Below are 20,477 nucleotides of genomic sequence, written 5' to 3'. Positions count from 1 at the left end.
TGTCTTCTGTAATTTTACTGGCAACACTCGAGAAATCTCAAGTGCTCCTTCCAGTCTTCAAGGATGAATTCTTGAAGGGATAAACAAAACCGCTGCGGTGCAGCTATATTTATCTATTAGGAACGAATATATATAACGGTATTGTAACCGCTTTGTTTATCCCTTCGAGAATTCGTCATTTAACAATGGAAGACATTTTTCAGGTGTTGCGTGAAAGAAACGTTCTGCATCGAAGGATCACTAAGTATCGTCAAATACCCGAAATTATCAATTTAAGAGACAACAGACCTTCGTGAATCATGGAGCTTGAGAATGACGCTGTATTTGCTAAATAGTGGCCTTGGTTTTGCTCAAGTATCATTCAAGTGCCGTACTTTACATTAAGGTTACATGGTCTGGGTACTGCACTATTTTATTTCTAAGACCAGCAATCGGGTTTTTAGTCAAGACAGAAAACAGCAAATATACAGAAACTTATTCTGTTACTTTCTAGTTGGCACCAGACTGTTGCCACAGTTAATATATATACTAGTGGCACGGAAATGTATCGATTAGCTCGATGTTCATTCCGTTGATATAATTATCAGAGGTGCCATTAAACTCTGTATTATTCCAGACTACTGCAACACACTTGCTAGAGGCGGCTCCAGTTCATTACCAGAAATATACATAGGCTTCCTATTCAACAGCATATAATTAAAAGATTTTATAACTTTAGGTTTCATAAGAATCACGGTCGGAGTCAGAAACACTGCTTTAGTCCCAGAGAATGGACAATACATTAGTGGCAAACAGAGATGAGCGATGGCCTCTGTTATAAGTAATTTTGCCTCTAGGGGAATTCTAGAAGCAGAGGTTTCATATAGACAAAAACAGCAAAAATATTTAACGCAAATCTTCTAATATTTAACTTAGGTACCCTGTTTTTTTCCCTCTCTCAAAATGTCTTAAAGCAGAACACAGTAAAAATCATAAAATACAAAACGGTAAATGTGTTCATAATACAATCGACAAAAAAGTCAAGAACAATAACTTAAACGATATCAACAAAAACAATAGATATAGTAACACTACAGCATTTACGCGAAAGTCAAACGAATGATCAATAATTCTGGGATCAAACCTATCAGTTCAGCAGAGCCAGGGCGTCGCACAAGAGACACGAACCTCTCCAGGACTTCCGTGTCACCTATGTATGATAATAAAAAGGGTTTGAAATTTATAAATCAAGATAACTAAAAAAAAAAAAATGAAAATAAGTTGATTAAGAGATCGATAAGAGGCGTTAACAGCATTCCATACTATTGATAGCCCATCTTTTACTTCAGAGATTGAGCAATTTTACTGCATTTAAATGCATTACTTGCATTTTTACTCTTGCAAATAGCTCTCGCCTCTTCCATAGATTCCACATAAAAATGAGGAACTTGGCAGTTAGACATTTTTATCATCACCGCACTTTACTCCTTTTAAAATCACCTACTAATCATTGTCATTGCGGTTACAATTGATCACTGCCCTGTAACTGTAAAATATGCTGAAATCTGTGAAGCATTGACTGGGAAATATCCTCCAAAATAGATATGAAAAATAAAGGGAACCCATCGTTAAATAAATGTTACGTCCTTTTAAGTTTGTAGCCCCAATGATAGTGAAGTCGAGTACTAATCCAGTTCTTTTATCGCCGGTTGTAAGTTATGTAGATTTTTGTGCTCCCAAAATAGACATTGTTACATGAGATTCTGTGTTCATCGGTTTCAGTATTTCCTCAAGCATCATATATCTCTTTGAAAGAATTCCCTCTATATTTCCTTTACGTCTCCTCTTCGTAGGAAAAGTTTTGAATTGTTTTCTTTCACCCTCGTGTTATGTTGAACTTCTTGCCTGACTTGTTTGCTCTGTGGTTTCAAAACATTTCAAATATCCTCCTCCAAATCCCCTTTGGGTGGTTGATGTTTGGTTACTCAGCTTCTCAGGAGCTGTTCTTTGATATTTGTTTCTTGAAGCATTTTTTTATCATGATTTTATCCGAGCGCTTACTACACCTATATTATTTTGTTGACTTTTTTATGCATTTATATTGGTAACTTATGATTACTGTTAGCACCAATGACCAAAAGCATTTTTATTGCACAAATTTCCACAAGTGATAGTGATGTAACTATTTGCAAAGTGCGTGGCATTTCCACCCAAGAGCACAGTCAAGAAAGGTTAAGCAGATATCTTGCTTAAGCTGTCTGACATCAGTTTCCAAGATACATTCACCTGCGTTGAACTGATGAGAAAAGAAAATTGACTAAGAGAGAGAGGTTTGGTTTATGATGACCGGGAAGGGACAGGGTGGAGGTAGGTGGCTGTTGTTGGAAGAGGGGGTTGGGGGATGGAGGTGGCCGATTGCTGAGATGTCCGTCGTAGAAGTGGGTGTTAATCTCGTATAAATCATATTATAGTAGTTTCATCGTCTACATTTATTGCATGCTAAAGTAACTTTTTTGCAAATGTTTTTGTTCATAATTAAGTTACTTCGTTACTGAATATTTTCTGTGTCACTTCTGCTTTTATTTCCTACCCTCGAGCGATCTTTCAGGCTAAACCCTACTAACATTATGGCAGTTTATACATCTATACAAGTAGCGCTTCAGATAAAAAAAAAGTAAGTTCTCAGTTTTCATGCCTGTCACTTACTTTTTGCTGATGAAATGCGTGAGGCCATAACCTAGGGTCTATTTATGTGATTCTGCCTCCGAATTCTGTTACTACCTCTCTTTACATAATTTTTCGTCGTAAAGAGCATTCTCGAATTGTGAACGGTTATGATACATTGGTGGGTTACGCTCTTATATTGGACAGCGTTGGTGTGCATCTTAGAGATACTTGCCGTAAAATTGGCTGAGACTACATTATATATCATGGCCATATATGGTCTAAAATCTACGATCATTCGCCAGTTTTTCTGGATGTTTAACCAACTTTTCCTTTGAAATATATTTTCAAAATCTCTTTTACGATTTCTAACATCATCGCCAAGTAAGGCTTCATGTTTTCCTTCTCAGCGCAACAAACCTTGAAGTTGGAGACCTTTTCTTCGACTTGTTATTCTTTGCTGTTTTCTGTTTCACTACAACTCATCCTGATTTCTCGCTTCTCTTTCAACTGGTTTACACCAATCATGCAGAACCTTGTAATTTGCTCTTGCTGGTTCTAAAATCATCTTATCGTTGTAAAGGACATGTCTCTGCTCCAGAATTTATAACCATTAAAATAAATCGAAAATTGGCCCATTTTGCCAATCTCCGTCAAAAACACTAGTACCACGGCGAAAAAATCATTTTAATCTTTTTCTTTTTTTTAAAGAGAGCAACTTTATTCTTCTTGACTTCATAACACAATTTTTATTTGCTGCCTCACGCGTAAATGAGCGCGCGCGCGCGTGTGCGTGTGTGTGTGTGTGTGTGCGTGCAGTGTTTACTCAGCCCAAGCGTTACACATGGTTGCAGTCAACGAAGCTCTTATAAGGAATCTCAGATGATGTCAGCCTTGATCTCAGCCTTACTGCCCTCTGAATCTCATGAAAGGTCGCGATTTTCCTTTGCTTTTATCTTAGAATTTTTTACTCGATTGTTTTCTTTTGGGATATAATCTGTTTTCCATGTATTTAAGGACAACAACAAGGAAAAACATGCACGCACGCACACACACACTATATAAATATTATATATATATATATATATATATATATATATATATATATATATATATATATATATATATATATATATATATTGCTAAGAGTTAACACTCTCAAGGCACCTCGCCTTTTAAGAATTAAGTAAAACTTCCCAATAAACAAACTTAATACCCCTCTGATGGTCAATCATGGAAAATTGCCCCTTCGATCTCATTCTGATTTCCCTTGTTGCTTTTAATCCTCTCTTGAACTCTGTGACTGCGATAAGCCGCTTATTCCAGATACTAACCCAAACTTGGAGAAGATGCATGGCCGCCTGAATGACCCAAGGCATCGATTAAAATGTTTGCACCTTCTGTATGACATGAGGCACAGATTAACAGGCCAGCCTTTGCCAAAAGAGAAAGTTGGCTTTACCCAGAATGCATCTGGATGCCTTCCTGGCTCTTAAGCCGGCAATCCTATGAGTTGACAAATAGCCCCCCATCACAGGAATTCGGGAGAGGCCAGAGCACCACCAAACAAGTCACATCTTTTGACTGCCCGCTCCTTCAGAGGTAACATTCCTCTGTGGCTGAATGACTCAGTCCTAGTATCTTAAACCCAGTGCCAATCCCACCCCCTTCCATGGGTACAACTACAGGAGACGTCTCTTCAGAATTAAGGTAGAGTAAGGAATTGAGGTTGTCCAGTCACATCTTTTTCTTCTCCTAAACATTTCTGTTTCAAAGTGCAACTAATCAAAGTTAAGTATACCTTAGTTTAACCAGACCACTGAGCTGATTAACAGCTCTCCTAGGGCTGGCCCGAAGGATTACTTATTTTACGTGGCTAAGAACCAATTGGTTACCTAGCAACGGGACCTACATTTTATTGTGGAATCCGAACCACCTTATACCGAGAAATGAATTTCTATCACCAGAAATAAATTCCTCTAATTCTTCATTGGCCGGCCGGAGACTCGAACTCGGACCTAGCAGAGTGCTAGCCGAGGAACTCTACCGACTCGTCCAACGAAGAACTCCTGACCTGTCATGTTAAACTCGTGTCACAAGTTTATTCAGTGTACTCAGCAGTGTTTTACGGAAAGCGGATTTTTGTCGCCCTTAGCACTAGCCTCTTATCCTCGCTGTTGCCCTTAATTTACCAAGTGATCGTATGCCTTTCTATATTGCAGAAAAGAGTGCTTGCCGCTGTGGATTCCTCTGCCACGACTGTATGCTCGATGGTTGCGCCAAAGAAATTCCAATTGCAACCTTATGAACCGTGCCATTGATGTGTAATCCTGGCACCCAATTAACGTCTATTATTCGTTTTATGTGCTGCAGCAGGACCCCCAGTGGCCTACCTTATCCCTCCTTGTCTTCTGATTTTGTATTGTAAATGCATGTAATTTAGTTATCATGAGAGTTTCTCTCCAGAATCCCTCTAAAGTAGGGCTCTCAGCCCCCGTTCCTTCTCATTTTTATTTTACCCTTGTAGGTGATACAGTCAGATCAGCAACATCCTTGTGGTAAGTTTTCTTTCCCCAACCTTAAGCGTAAGAATATGTATATATTTATATATATACATAACACACACACTTATATGTATGTATGTATGTATATATATATATATATAATATATATATATATATATATATATATATATATATATATATATATATATATATATATATATATATATATATAATAATGTGTATATATATATATATATATATATATATATATATATATGAGATAATAGTAGACTGACTGAAAAACTAAGACTGCTCAGAGATTAACTAAGTACTTTTAAGAAAGGTAAGAGTGCAGAGCAAAAAATTTGTTTCAAATCAAGCACTGCAGCATTTTATGGAATATGAATATCCCCTTCTGATGGGTTTGTCGATTACCAGAAGGCATTTGACAGCGTCCACAAACCAATACTCCCGAAGATCTTGCGTCACTATGAAACACTTGTTAAATATGTAGAGCTAATTGAAATTATCCATGAAGTAGATGCAAATTTATGGGTGATGATGAAGTCTTATCAAGTGAATTTGTTGTACATAGTTGGGTGATACAGGGGATGCTCTGTCACCTTTACTGCTTGCCTCTTCTCATATGTTCTGTAATAAAATGGTCGGGAATGAAAAGGAAGGTTTAGATTGGAATAATCATAGAAAGTTAACAGAAGATGAACCTTGAGTAAGAAAAACGCTACAAGACTCACAACTTGTTCAGTAGGGTGCGTCATATATCCAGAAAAAGGTACTCAAGATAAACTCAACACCAAATGGAGAAAACGTTAATGAGTTTGAGTCTTTCAAATACTTGACAGGATCAATATCAAATATGTGCCCTTCTGAGTTGAAATTTAGCGAAAGAATTATGGGAAGACAATCAAACCATATTTAAATGATTTGGACGATTTGAGAATAAAACATTAAAAAGAATATTAGAAGCCAGATGTCAGGGGAGACTGAAAAATGATACCACAAGGAAATTTATGGGATTTTCCTTCGTAGATGAGATAATGATGAACGGGAGATGAGGATAGCTAGGACATGGCCTTTGCTCCAATCCTTCGGAGTCTTTCCATCATCACACATCCCTCAAACAGCCTGGTCATCCATTCAGTCACAACCTCTCTACCGCACTTATAATTCGATCAACTCTTGGCGCATTTCCATTTTTAAAACTTTTATATTGTCTTCAGTACATCCTCAGCACTCATTTCCACAGTCACTAAGATCTGTCTGTTTTCTACTCTCCAGATTCAACCAACATTTAAGGTCCACACAGAAATGTATTATCTTCAGACAGCATTTTTCCATTTACATCTTTTAGTACGATTCATCTGATCATAAACTTTTCTCCTTGTGCTTACTTCACAGAAGATCAACTTCTTTTTCTTCCTACACTTACTGTTCATATTTACTGTAGTATTGTTTACTTTATTTGCCTTCCTTTTTTCTCTCTCTCACTCCCTTCTTAACCACCAGTACACGATCCTCTTTTTCATTATGCACTTGCTCTTTATGCAAGGTCCTTTTCCCCTTCGCTGGACATCTCATTTCCTCACTCCACAACTTCCTGTTTTTGTTCCGTCTTTTCGCTCTTCAATGCCCTCAAACACATTCTGCTGATTCTTCCACCTCATTTTATTGACATGGCCAGAGTAGGGTATGGGAGACACTAGCTCGTAAAAATTTTAGGATGGATAAGCAACCTGATTATGAAAATCGTAAGATTTTGGAAACGTAACCAACACATTACAATTTGCAATCCACAGAAAGACTACAGTAAATCTTCTTTTATCAAAACCCAGTAACAAAGTGTTAGTACTGAGCTCTGAAAAATTTTATGGATAAAATTTTTACAAAAAAAAAAAATTTTTCCTACCACTTCTCTGTCTGATATCCTGGCCACACCCACTTTTCAGTATTCTTAACCCATGTTAATCCCTTCTCGCCCTGCTATAGTTTTGGGTGATTAAGGTTTTGGATAGGGGCCGCAAAGCTGAGGGCCTTTAACTACTAAAATAGATGTCGCAGAGAAAATAAGTATAATATAATAGGAAATATAATAATAGAATATAAGATAATAGAAAACCACGTGATATGTTGTCTCCAAAACAGCGCAGAATAAAACTGAATATTGGAAATGGAAACCAAAAGAAAAGGCACTTAAGAAAATAACAAACCTTACTTATATTTCATTTAACGCTCCCTTATTACCGCCTTAATTCTGTGAAATGTTTATCAAAAATTACTGAACTATTTTTTTTTTTCATTTTTATTACCTTTACTTTGTAATGCTTGTTTCCCTTTTGAGTTGAATATTTTCATTCTAAAATAAATTCTCCATCTTGGAAAAAAAAAAAAACAATTATATCCTCCGGAACATCAACATTTTTGTCCTTGAAACTATGGAGAAGACTGGATACTGCCATAACTCCCGGCTTCAGCGTTTCTCCATGGAAAGGTTTGAATAACTTTTCCATATGTCGCAGATCTTTTTGAAATTGTACAAGTCTCTATAATATTTTCTCTTTACATATGAACTCCAATCCTCACTTGTTCCATCTACAGGTCTGTCAGCGGAACCTAAAGATGGATACTTATTCCTAAACTAATGTGACTCATTTTCTATCATGGATTCTGGTTCTCTATACAAAATTTCCCATGACTCCTCCTCATTCTTGATCTCATTTTACAGGTATCATGAGATATGCAGAAAGGTGTTATATATATATATATATATATATATATATATATATTATATATATTATTGTGTATTTTATAATTTTGACATTTCTACAATAAAAAACTGCAAAAGGCTTATTCATATGAATGAAAAAGGAGTAAATTTCATGATATATACAGTATATATATATATATATATATATATATATATATATATATATATATATATATATATATATATATATATATATATATATACATACATACGTGTATTTTATAATTTTGACATTCTTTACAATAAAAACTGCAAAAAGGCTTATTCATATGAATGAAAAAGGAGTAAATTTCATATATATATATAGTATATATATATATATCTATATATATATATATATATATATATATATATATATATATATATATATATATATATATATATATAATAATTAACTATCATTTTCATCTTCCTAACCCCCTGATAAAAAGTAGGCTCATTCACATGCAAGAAAATTTTTTTCTCTCTCTCTCTCATAGTCTTCTTCTTCCTTTACCAAACAAATAATTGGCCATTCCATACGCATGAAAACAATTCTAATAAAATTTTGCCCCTCTCTCTCTCTCTCTCTCTCTCTCTCTCTCTCTCTGTGTTGACTAGTATTTTCTCTTTGCAGTTATTCTCATCAAACATAGGTCTATGCCTAATTCCAGTTTTGTCAATCTTAACCAGTGAACATAGTTTATTTGCATTAGGAATCGAATGGACATTATTACTTACTGTATATGCTCTTTAATTGCTAGAATTATCCTTATAAACCTATGGTTCATTCAGTTATGCAAAACGCTTTCCCCTCAGTCTCTCTTTATCTCGAAAATAACTGTCCCCTTCCTTTGGCCGACAAATAATAGGCCCATTTCATACACATTAAAACAATTTCAATAAAATGCTCTCTCTCTCTCTCTCTCTCTCTCTCTCTCTCTCTCTCTCTCTCTCTCTCTCTCTCTCTCTCTCTCTCTCTCTCGTGTTGATTAGTATATCCCCTTGGCAGATATTCTTAACCAGTCAAATATGGTTTACTTACATGAGGAATCGAACGGAAGGTATATTTTGCATTTTAATTGATAGAAACATTCATACAAACCTTTAGGTAATACATTTATCAACAATTTTAAATGTAACAGGTAGACTAACCAAACTAGAGTAAAGATGTTACATACCTAAATCAACAGTGGCACTTTCATGCAAAGGTAAACGTTGGTTCGGTATGGCATCATCCTTCAGTTTTCTTGCATTTGCCTTACAGTAGTTAAGGAATTCATGTCTGAGGTTTCTTGCATAATCGCTTTGTTGAAAATGAACCAGACATCTTATGCAGATGTTCATCTACTTCCTACACATTTCGGGATCTTTAAGAAACTGTAAGAGCTAACCTTTTCACTTACAACATTGTCCATTTCTGTGTTACAGCATCCATAAATAGCAAATATCACCATGGCAATGACGTACTCAATTCCAAAAACCTCAAGAATTGTCACAAATTCGTGAGAACTCCCGCCTAGCTGTTGCCTCATGCAACAGATGAGAGCACCGTGTGACGTCATGCGCGGGAGAGTTGAAAAATCGACCTTTGCGTAACCGTGGCCACGGCGTAACTCACCTTATCTTCTTACACATCTTGTACTGACTCACCCATTAATTCTGACTTGTGAGACCTGTGGGCTGTGGTGAGTTTCGGAAATGGTCGCAAAAGCTTTTACGCCTGCTCCTTCTTGAATTAATTGCTGGTTACACACACCCAAGCACTAATCAGGTGGTGCTTAAGTTCTCTAATCAAAAAGACTGGTATAAGAATAGAGAATATAGAATGGGGTACAAATATAGCGGAATGTATGCATTATGCAAGTAGAGACGGAAGGTTACAACACCAAGAATGAAAACAAGGGCCATGCCGAAAGGAATTTCGTATGTGAGGTAAGGTGTCGAAGGGAGTAAGAATCCTGGCGTGGATCTCTAGACTCAATCAACAAACCAAGACCGTCCTCTTCCCACCTGGCTGTCTGATTAGTATAACCTTGATTGTCTCTTGATTTTTTGTGTTTAATTTTTACACTTCATTCAAGAACAAAATCCAACGGGTCTGGAATTGATTTCTCTGGTCAGGTAGAAGATTTAAGTTCATGAAAAATACTGTATGCTATGACCTTTACATTTAGTTACAAGGGGAATATAGGAAAATGTTTATAGTCTGCATAAAATCATATAAAAAAATTCATGAGGTAGTAGTATGGATGGGAGGTGCAACAGTAGAGTAAGAAAAATCTACAATTCCGACAATATTCATGTATCTAATGCTAGTGCAAAACGAGAGTGATAACTTTACCCCGTGTTATAGGAAACAATTCAAAGACTTAGTTTTGAAAATATGGATTTTTTATACTTGTCGACTGCTAGCTAGTGTAATGAATGAAAAAGAATACGCTAAAAATATTAAACAAATAAGAAAAGGAATTAATTGGTGGCTTATATTCTATGAAGAAAGTATTTATATAAGGATATAACTCATTTACTATACTGTAAAAGGTAAACTAATAACGAAACAAACTGCGAACAGCGCGTTTAGGAGGTGCTGTTAAAAGGATAACATAATTACGGAACCAACACGTAGCTTGGGTGATGCTGGCCAAAAATCCTTGTAGCCTATTCAAAACAAAGCTACTTTCTAATCTTATGTAAGCCTACATTACATATTTGCAGTTGAATTTGTTGTTCTTAATCTGTACAGTAGATATTTATGAAGATATGGTTTTGCCTGTAGCCCACGTATCCAATTTTTTTTGCATCGCTAATAGCACGATTTAGCGAAGCCTAAGCTGGCCTCCTCTGTCGTAATTAGTAGTCAGTGACGGGAATGTGACTTTCGAGAAGTGTTCCACAAAAGCCTTATTTTTATTGCCTATTTAATTTTGCGTAGGTTAATTGTTTTCACTACACACCCCGTAAATTATTGAATTAGGCTATCGGTAATGGAATGAGCAGGGCGTTTAAGAACATTACATGAAAGGTTATCTTTACCTGTCATTATTTTTTGAAACTTATCGAATTACATATTCGTGAGTTAATGAACTAAAATCAGTAGGATGCATTATTGCATGTTTGTATGATTTATGGCGCCAAGGGTCAGTTTATGTCAAGGGCAAGTTCTAGGGCTTCACCCCATTCCCTTCTACTATAGGCGAGGCTGCAGTAATTACTCAGGTTAGGACCCACCACTCTTGTTTAAGGTAGGTAAGAATGTATGTAGGCTGTGAAATGATTTTTTGGTAGATCTAAGTAGTAGCTCTGCAGCGGCGATTTCCTTCTAACTTGACTTTTTCTACAGTTTTTTGGCCGCTAATTATGGATTTACCTTCAGTTTTTGTCTCACGAATGTAATTAACCTGTAATTAACCCCTGAAGTCCATCCAACAAGGGGTTTCCATACGCGATCTTCACAAGACAGAGCACTATGTCTGTTTCGAACGGTTCATATCCCGTCCGGCAAGTGCAATAACTTGTTAACGTATGGTTACTTCCCCCCTGGGCCAGTACTAAACACGGCGAAGGGACATTCCATTTGGCCGACAACAAACAAATGCACTGCCAGTATCAGAAGCCCTAAAAGTGTAGAAAAAACCAGTTTCCAAGGTAAAAACAGGCTCGTAGCTAATACTTAGAATTACCAATTTTTTTTTAACCATTTTGGTTGGAAATCTGCTGGATGGGTTTGATGAATTTTGGTTTTAGGCCAGAAAGCGGTTTGATAGGGCCAAATGATATAAAAAGCAGAAATATTTTGAAACAAAACTGTTGCAAAAGTGTATCTCTTACAAAAACAGTTGTGTGTTTGCAAAATTTACCCTGGGCCTTAGACAACATAACGGTTATCATGTATTGTTTGTCACCAGAAAAACTAACCAAAGTTTGCACCAGGCTGCACTTAGTAGGCTATAGCTGTTTGTGGCCATGTTAGCCTTCCTATGCTAGGAAGGTCTCTTTGATTCAGGATGGTTTGACCTTGGTGATAGTAGTTATCAACATTTGGTCAGCTGCAGACTGCATCAGACAGCCAGTGACGTGTAGGCAGTTACTAATAACTGAAGACAGGTTCCCAACAACTAGGCTATATGAAGTTACCAATAAGTCAGCAGCTGGTGTTAAAAGAGTTTCAACTGTGAAATCTGTAGCAAAAGTGACATAAAGCAAGCAAACCTGGAACATTCGACTCTGAGCCACAGACCCTGTATGAACAGTGAAGTCTACATTGGGTACTTGGAATAGGCTACATTTCATCTTCAATTTTTCTGCTTGCAAATCAGTAGGTGACTTAGTTACCAAGATATTTTTAAGATGTAAACTTATAAATTGTAGATTGGGTGCCATGTTGCTTTTAGGCTGTTACAGAGTTCTGTAGTTTGTACTTAGTCTGAAATTTTGGTTATTTTTTCATTGTCTTTTTTATTGCTTGAAATTTTGGGTATTCTTTCTTTCTGTTTTGACTACACTATTATTGTTCACATGGCAGGCCACATGGCCTTTGTTTTCAAGTGACTGTTGTTCCTGTATGTGATAGAAGAGTCATTGTTCATGTACATGGCTAAGGTTTCCAAGTTTGACTTTTCTTCTTTTTTAGATGTTATACAGGTACCTGATTTTCCTGAATTAATTGTCATTAATTTTCTACCCCATTAGCTACCAGTCTATAGACTCCAAGGATCTGAAGTACTGATGTCAGTGGACACAACTTACTGAGGCTAAACGTGTTATATAAAGGCCTTCAGAAGCTATGATATGAACGATTTAGATATAAATTAGTTGCTGATATGGACATTAACCTGATGTAACTGAAACATCTGTTGGTATTTAGCCAAAGTACCCAACTTTGAAATACAATAAAATTATTTTGTATTAGAATATGTTAATACAGTTCTGACTGAGGATGCATGCATAATGAGGATATAAGCACATCAGAATGTAGTGTATAAGCATAATTATAAAGTTGATGTAGATATGAACATGAATATTTAATATAAATGGTTTTAGGCTAGATAGAACACAGTTGCTTGCCTTAGTTTAAATGACACAACTCTGTGGAATTAGTTAAGATGCCTCAGGTTACTGTAGCCTACAATTGTGAAGGGATAGCCTAGCCTTAGAATTTTTGAACCATGTGATTTACTGCATAAAATTTTATTGCTCTATTTTGATATAATGCAGGGTTTATAGGTTTAGGCTATGACATATTAATTTCATGAACTGTATATTATTCAGGAATCTTATATTGTATGTTTTTTCATTGTCATCGTTAGAGCAAACTTACAGTTTGGTGTCTTCCCCTGTCCAGATTCCTTTTGACTAACAATGTGTTTTGTAGCATTGTAAAGCATAGCAGTAATTCCAGTTTTTTTGCACTACATTACTCTATAACAGAAAATTTTAATTTAATTTTAGAATCTAATACCTAGAAGAAATCTTGGTGATAAACCAGGGGTCCTTATGTTGATATAAAAATTACTGTGCTTACAGAACAGTGGAATAGAAAGAAGAAAAGTTGGGATAGGATGCAAATAGTAATTTATTACCGCTGTATTTTATTTCCATAATTTTTTTTCATGCATAGGTAGCAGTGTCATCAGGTCTACAGTTTCATTAATCAATTTTACTTTACTAATGACTTGTCATCATCATACATGTTTACTTCAGGATATCCCATTACAGGGTTAGATTTGTCATGTTTGGTCTCTGTAAGAAAGGTGATTGTGAATCCATTTATGAGGTTAAGGATATGATAGCTGTTTATTGTCAAGATGCTATAGACAGCAGTAGGAAGAGTAATTCTATAACAAAAGGAGAGAGCAGTGACCTTAAGATTGAGTTAAATTGAATCAAAGTTAGATATAAATTCTGGATCACTGATTAGATGAAAATCCTTTGATTAAACTGAGGACTTCTGTTTGTGTGTGAAGGCATTTCTCAGAGGAGAAATTTATTTAGCATCTTCATAGTACACCCAGCTTCTTGAGGGCAGACTTAGGCCCGAGGAATGATCATCCTAGACAGTGATCCTGAAGTGCTAGTACAGTTTACTGTATCAGAAGGGTTTAGGTTCTTAATTTCCAAACACTAGAATTTAATGTAAGACTATGAGAGAAACATATAGGAAGGATATTAGTCTTGAAACAGCCTCATTCATAGGTACTATCCGGGTTGACATTTGGAGTATTTAGAGAGATAGAGAAGGATAAAAAAAAAAGAAAATTTAAAGAGGCCTTTAAGGAAAGGGAAATAGCTTGTGAAGAGTAGAATTATTTCATATGATTAGAGAGATGGTCTTAAATGTTGGTAATTTTAAGAATCAGCTAAACAGTAAAAGCATACAAGCAAGAATCCTAAAATTAGTTTTCTGAGAGGAGTGGTACTACAAGCAGGGAGACTTGCTAAAGTTGCCCAGATAATAAAATTGGTGGTTATGCCAAGATAAATGTTAAAATTTCTTCAGAAATTCTTGAAGGAGTATGACCATATCATGTAATAAATTGCAGTTGTATAGTATACTTTATACTGTACATGTACAGCCTATATGCATCCTAAATGTAATAATTTTTTTCAGATATTGTGATATAGCAACAAATTTACACATATGGAAAGTCCAGATGTTGGAGCTCATGATGCCACGTTACGGAGAGGTAAGTAAAATTGTACTGTACTGTGTAACAAAATGATTGTAGTGGTCTTGTATAGTAGAGGAACACATGTACAGTATTTCTAGTAAAGATGTTACTGTTTAGCCTCTTACCTTTCTATGGGAGTTTTTTCATGCCAACAAGATTGCATGGTCTCAGCAGTTATGACACCTTCTATGCATTTTCCTATCATGTTGAAGGCAAGTAAGGCATTATTATATAATCCTAAAAATAATTTTGTTTTCAAGGTCTTTGGGCATAAATGGGTTACAGTCATGATTTGAAGACTACTGCTGTACATGCTGTACAGTGTACCTATACTACGTTGGCTTTCTTGTTGGTAGTAGGCTCATTCACTATAGCTCTTCATTCTTTGTGTTTCCTTAGTTGCAATTTTCTTGGCTGAGTGTATGCCTTCATTTAGTTGTGTTTTCTATATCTTCTAATCTTATTCACCAACATTGTGGTTTATTATTGAATGAATGTCAGTACCCTATCCCTTATGTTTTAGCAGTGTGGCCTGTACAAATTTCTTATTCCAGATGAAGATGCAATAGCAGTACTTCAAGATGCTGTCCCACAACTTGATTCACTGTTTGTTATCAGCCATACTATTGGAAATGGAACATTTAGTTCTGTTTATTTTGCTCGCACAAAGCACTCGACCACCATAAATGGGAGACGCCATTTTGCAGTCAAACATATTATTCCTACTTCACATCCATCAAGAATCTATATGGAGTTGAAGTGCCTTAAATTAATTGGGTAAGTGCAATCTGAAAATTTTACCCTGGAAAATCTCTTGAGAATGTTTTTGAATATCAGCTACTTAATGATTGGTACTTTGATAGTATTTGGAATTGTGATATTTGGCCTTGGAGTTAAAATAATGTGAAACATTACACTGATTTATAGTAGATTTTAGTCCAAAATGAGGGAATGTTCTTTAGAAAGTACTGTCAGTATGATCAAAGATATATAAAGCCAGAATACCAATTTAACCCTCTGAGGATCTGGGAGGTGTCTGTGCCAGAACACTCACCCTTCACTGACTGGGCAAAATGCCTAGCAATAATTTTCTTTGATCTCTGTGTAATGTTACACTTTGTGATGCATTACATTAATGAATTTGGTTTTATTTTAAAGCTAAGAAGTTTATCTTTGTCAGAATACGGTTAGAAATGCCAAAATCGAAAATAAAGTAAATTATATAAATAAATAATACAATATCATAGCATAAACAAAAGGTATAGGAAAAGCCAAGTAGGAGGAGAACAGGGAAACAAAGTGTAAAATATTTAACAATGACGAGTTTACAGGTAAACAAGGTAATTGCTGTGAACATAGGAGGACATAGACTTAGACCTAGTGGTGGCTTAGGGCTCCAGTCATCACAGCAGATCTTCATCTGATCAAAGGGAGGAAAGTAAAAGTAAAAGCAGTGAACCAAGAACCAGCAAAAGGGTGCATTAATTGATGTGTTACTCCATCATGGTGCTTGATTTTTTATCATAGGCCAGAGATGTCAACACCTTTTAATCATCTGAAAAAGAAATTATGATTCTTACAGTATTTAAGTCTGAATACATTAATTTAGTATATATTCTAAGTACAGCTGGAATCATTACTTAGTAGTAACATTATTGACAACCTTATTCAGTTGCAGTGTTATGCTAAAGTCTCCAGGTTATCCACCTTTGGTATGAAAATGTTAAAGTATCTTTGCATTATGACTTAATGAGATAGGAAGGATAGTCAGTAGTAAGCCTTGAAGTATGGAAGCTGTTCTTATGGTCTAAATGGAGGGATTCAATAGGTTTAAGTGTATAAGAGTTAAGTAGAGTTTCAAATACTTTAGTGATAATAGAAGTTAAATCTATAAGACATTGGTTGAAAGAATTAGAGGAATTGCTTTCCTGTACTCAAACAAATTTAGGAAGGCTTAGTGTTGATTTGAATTAGTGCACTGGTGCCATAAGTATCTTTACCTAGTATCAGACATTCAATTTTACAATAGGATAGGTCAAGAAATTGGTAGTGTTGGGAATATATATTCACTTGTTGAAATTTATTTCATTTTTAAATCATCATCATTATTGTTTTCAGTTAAATTTTTAAATAATAAACATAGAAACATAGCATATTACACTGCCAATTTTTCTATGTGAAGAAATTGAGGATTACTGTGTCTACTTAAGATACAATTTTAAAGGGCCACTGCTTGATCTGCCTTTGACACCTTTAGACCACTTTGATAAATGTTCTTGATGAAGTATTACTAAAGTTTTGCATTAGTTTGAAAAGATTGCATTGTAGTTTGGAAAATATAGGATTTATATATTCCATCAGGTGTAATTTTGAGTAATTTTCTCTGTGTAGTCTGCTTTGGCTTAATTTTATGTAATTTAATCAGAAATAAAAAATAGACTGTTATATGTCATGAAGGTTGTATATTTTTGTATTGCAATACACTCCCTGAGCACCTGAATTAGTCCTGGTCACCGACCAGCCCGAACTATATCCTCATAATTTTACCCACAAAGTGGGTAATTAACTGTCAACGTTACCAACGCTACAGGAAAAATCTTGTCAAATTAGTTACCCGAGGTGCCTTTGACAACGCTGCTGCAAATACCGGCTGACAGAGGCTGACATCCCCAATTGTTATTAGTTCGCCGTGCTGTGTGGGTGTGTCCCACATCAGGCGAAATTTTGGTCATTTAGTCCGACCCCCATTTAAAGAATTTGGACATCAGGTTATGATTTTGGACGTTTTCAATGCCTTTTCTTCTTGATTTATACTTTATTGACTGGATTTGGAACTTCTATCCCGGTTTTAACTTTGGATCAGTACTTTGGACTTGATTGGATAAGTCAGACAAGAAGACGTCGCCATCTGCTAGCGCTGCTGCTTCCACTTCGTCTACATCTTCGACAACCGAGCCTTCTACTACTGGAGATGCTGCCGTTCATCGGTCTTGCACGCCTTGCAACCGTAGGATGAGTACCCTCAAACGCGATCGATACTCTGTTTGTATTTTATGTAGGATGGTTCAATGTACAGGCAGTCTCTGGTTAACGGTCAGGCTCGGTTAACAGTGATTCGGTTTTATGGCGCTTGTCTAGCCTAAAATTCTAGCCTGATTTTTAACGAGAATAGCCGAAAATCGCTGATTTCTGCTCATCGCCCCCTGCCGATAATTGGGGGTATTGGCGCCGATGCATACCTAACAGAGAGGCACCAATAACTGAAACCAGCACTTCTGAGGCTGATGTAGAGTTAGGGTAAGACGATAACCCCTGAAAATTGCTGAAAAATGCCGAAATCTCGATTTTTTCAGCTAGCGCGATTTTCTGTTATCATCACACCCTCAGAAACGGAACCCCGCCGATAACCAGGGACTGCCTGTAGTATCAGTCAGAGATGTGATGAGTATAGGATTGTTTCAAACACAGAAAATCCTTTGTTTCGAAGAGTAAGCGTAGGTCAGGATCAGTTGTAGGGTTACAGTCAGTAGATAATGAAGTGTTAGATTCAGAGTTATTCAAGAAGTTAGAGGACAGTTTATCATCTGGTATGTCTAGCCTATTTCTAGCCATATGAGTAAGTTAACAGAGAATAGAGATAGTGATAGTAGTAGCATAGTTGATTCTAATTGTTCTTTTACAGCCCCCTGCCTGTTCCAGAACCAGCCCTAACTGATTGGGTGCCAGGGTCATGGAAAACCAGCAAGCCTCAGGTTCCGGGTAAGTTCTGCCAGGCCTCCAGAGCAGCGGAGAGCATTTTTCGCCATGATGGTTGTTGTCTCGACTCTGCAGGGTGCAGTGTTGGAGGGCTAGATTTGCTGTGTATTCCCACTTTTTGGTTTTGTAAGTTCTTCCTCCTTTGTTTGTCACCTTGATGTAGAGTTAGGTAAGACACAGAATCGATTAGGGAAAATCAGGTCAGGAAGAGTTCAGGAAGAGAAGTGGAAGGTGCAGTCTTCTTCAGGTTTAGGTTCAGGTTGGGTTGTTTCTCTGAGTGTGATGGCTTCATCTTGGATCCATCTTCGGTTTTATTTCCTGCTTCGAGTTCTTTACAACAGAAGGTTTCTAAGTCCGTGGTTCTTCGTTCGGATGTGGTTTCAGGTTTGTCGGGTTCTGTAGTGTTGGAGAATGCTCCTTCGTCCTTGAAGGTTTCTTTTTCTTCGGTGGATGAGTTTGGTTCGTCTTGTGGTGGTGGTAATTCTGGTGGTAGGTTTTTCAATTTGGCTCAATATAATGCAGAATTGTTGGGTTTGTCACAGGGTTATAGATTATTAAGCAATGTTTTCAATTTTGTGTTTTCCAATATTCACAATCATGTCTTGAATTTTTCTGAGTTTGCTAGTGATGTCTGTCAAGATTATCAAGGGGGAACAGAGTCAGTCTAGTTTCTTTCTAAAAAAAAAAAAAAAAAAACTATGGCCTCTTCTGCTGCTTCTGAGTTTTCCTTTTTCCCCGATTTCTTCTAAGCCTTCTTCCAATGTCTTTACACAGTCTTCTTTATCGGGTCACTCTTTGGAGTCTTCTCTCGCTCATCCTGTTTTCTTTGCCATTAAGTCAGCAGAGCAAAGAATTTTCATTTGTTCAATCCTGTAATGTTGGGGTTTTCAGCGGCTCCCTCTCTCTCTTCGGGGTTGAGGTAAGGTGTACCTTTGACGGGCTATCTTCTTTAGCACTTTACATGGGTCCTGTAGTTTCTCAGGCTTCTGGTCTAGATGCTTCACAGGCAGTTGCAAAGTCTTCACAACTCTGTATATTCATCCTTTACTGGGTTTAAAACATAATGTGTCCTCCGCGGTTCTTGCAGATGCTACGGCATTTGGCATTTGGTGTATTGTCTGCGGCATCGTTGAGTGTATAAATACCTCAGCCTCTCCTTTTCACTAGAGTAGCTGGTAATTTTCCTTCTTCAGTCCCCATTGGTTCCACAGCTCGTAGCTTGTCCTGATAAACACCTTTGAGTACTGAACCAGTTGGTATGTTCTCCACCCATCCAACGTCAGCGGTAGGTGCTCCGTGGTTATTCCAGTGTGGCTGCTTTCTTTTATCTCCCTTCTTCTACTTCTTTCTCAACTTTTCATGCAGCTATTTCTGTTCCTCCTTCTAAGGTGCTCAATGTGGGTTTGGCTTTGGTTCTGGGTCATCAGGAGTTCTTCCTCCCTCTCCCTTAATCAGTGTGACTTCGGCTCTGGATACCTGTCCTGGTGCGGCATTTGGCGTTGGGTGGATCGGGTGTTGCGGCCTCTCCACTCGCAGGGGTCGGTATTTGTTGCCCAAGTATGGTCAGCCCAGGTGTTACGTCATCGTAGCTGGGTGGTGCGGGGTTTGCGCAGTTGAGTGCGTCTGACCCAAGAGTTTTGTCATCGGCTTTAGTTGGTACAGGGTTTGTGCAACCGGGATACGGTTGGCTCAGGTATGTCAGGTGTTGGTCTTGCACATCCTGGTGTAGCGAGTTCCTGGTTATCAGGTGCAGCTCTTGCAGGTAGTCAGTCTGTCTCTGTTCCTGTCCCGGTTCAGTCGGACCAGTCTGACAGAGAATGCTCTTTTGAAGAAGAGGAGCCGGTACCAGACATAGTTTTTTTTTTTTCTCCAGCGAATGAAAGCAAGTATAAGCGGATGATGGACTTTATCCATTCTCTCTATTCACAGTCCAGGCTCCTGAGGAACCTACACAACCAAACCAAGCAATGTTGGAATCGTTATATGCAACTAAACCAGTGGTCGCCCAAACATCAAGTAAACTGGTCTGGTTTGGCCAAGTCGGGCGGGTGTTGAGGGAGGCGGACTCTAGGTTAGCCTCTCTTATTGGGTCGGGTAGACAAGAGTCAACCTTGCTTCCTAATGAGAAGGGGTTCTATA

General features: G+C 37.1%; 2 protein-coding genes across 2 annotated transcripts in view; one reads left to right on the top strand and one right to left on the bottom strand.

Annotated features, from left to right (window-relative positions):
• The window catches only part of LOC136826773 (galactosylgalactosylxylosylprotein 3-beta-glucuronosyltransferase P-like), a 143,368-nt gene extending 133,843 nt beyond the window's left edge, over positions 1 to 9,525 (bottom strand). The window contains exon 1 of the mRNA XM_067084196.1: positions 9,093 to 9,525. Coding sequence (XP_066940297.1) covers positions 9,093 to 9,258 — 166 coding nt within the window. The 5' untranslated portion in view covers positions 9,259 to 9,525. The remainder of the gene's footprint in view (positions 1 to 9,092) is intronic.
• Positions 9,526 to 10,448: 923 nt separating this feature from the next.
• The window catches only part of LOC136827069 (cell division cycle 7-related protein kinase-like), a 142,038-nt gene continuing 132,009 nt past the window's right edge, over positions 10,449 to 20,477 (top strand). Inside the window, exons 1-5 of the mRNA XM_067084822.1 lie at positions 10,449 to 10,604; positions 14,522 to 14,597; positions 15,137 to 15,359; positions 18,265 to 18,341; positions 19,727 to 19,895. Of these exons, the coding sequence (XP_066940923.1) occupies positions 14,552 to 14,597; positions 15,137 to 15,359; positions 18,265 to 18,341; positions 19,727 to 19,895 (515 nt within the window). The 5' untranslated portion in view covers positions 10,449 to 10,604; positions 14,522 to 14,551. The remainder of the gene's footprint in view (positions 10,605 to 14,521; positions 14,598 to 15,136; positions 15,360 to 18,264; positions 18,342 to 19,726; positions 19,896 to 20,477) is intronic.

Source organism: Macrobrachium rosenbergii, chromosome 41 (genome assembly GCF_040412425.1).
Source record: "Macrobrachium rosenbergii isolate ZJJX-2024 chromosome 41, ASM4041242v1, whole genome shotgun sequence".
NCBI lineage: Eukaryota > Metazoa > Arthropoda > Malacostraca > Decapoda > Palaemonidae > Macrobrachium > Macrobrachium rosenbergii.
This window is presented reverse-complemented; position numbering and strand designations above follow the sequence as displayed.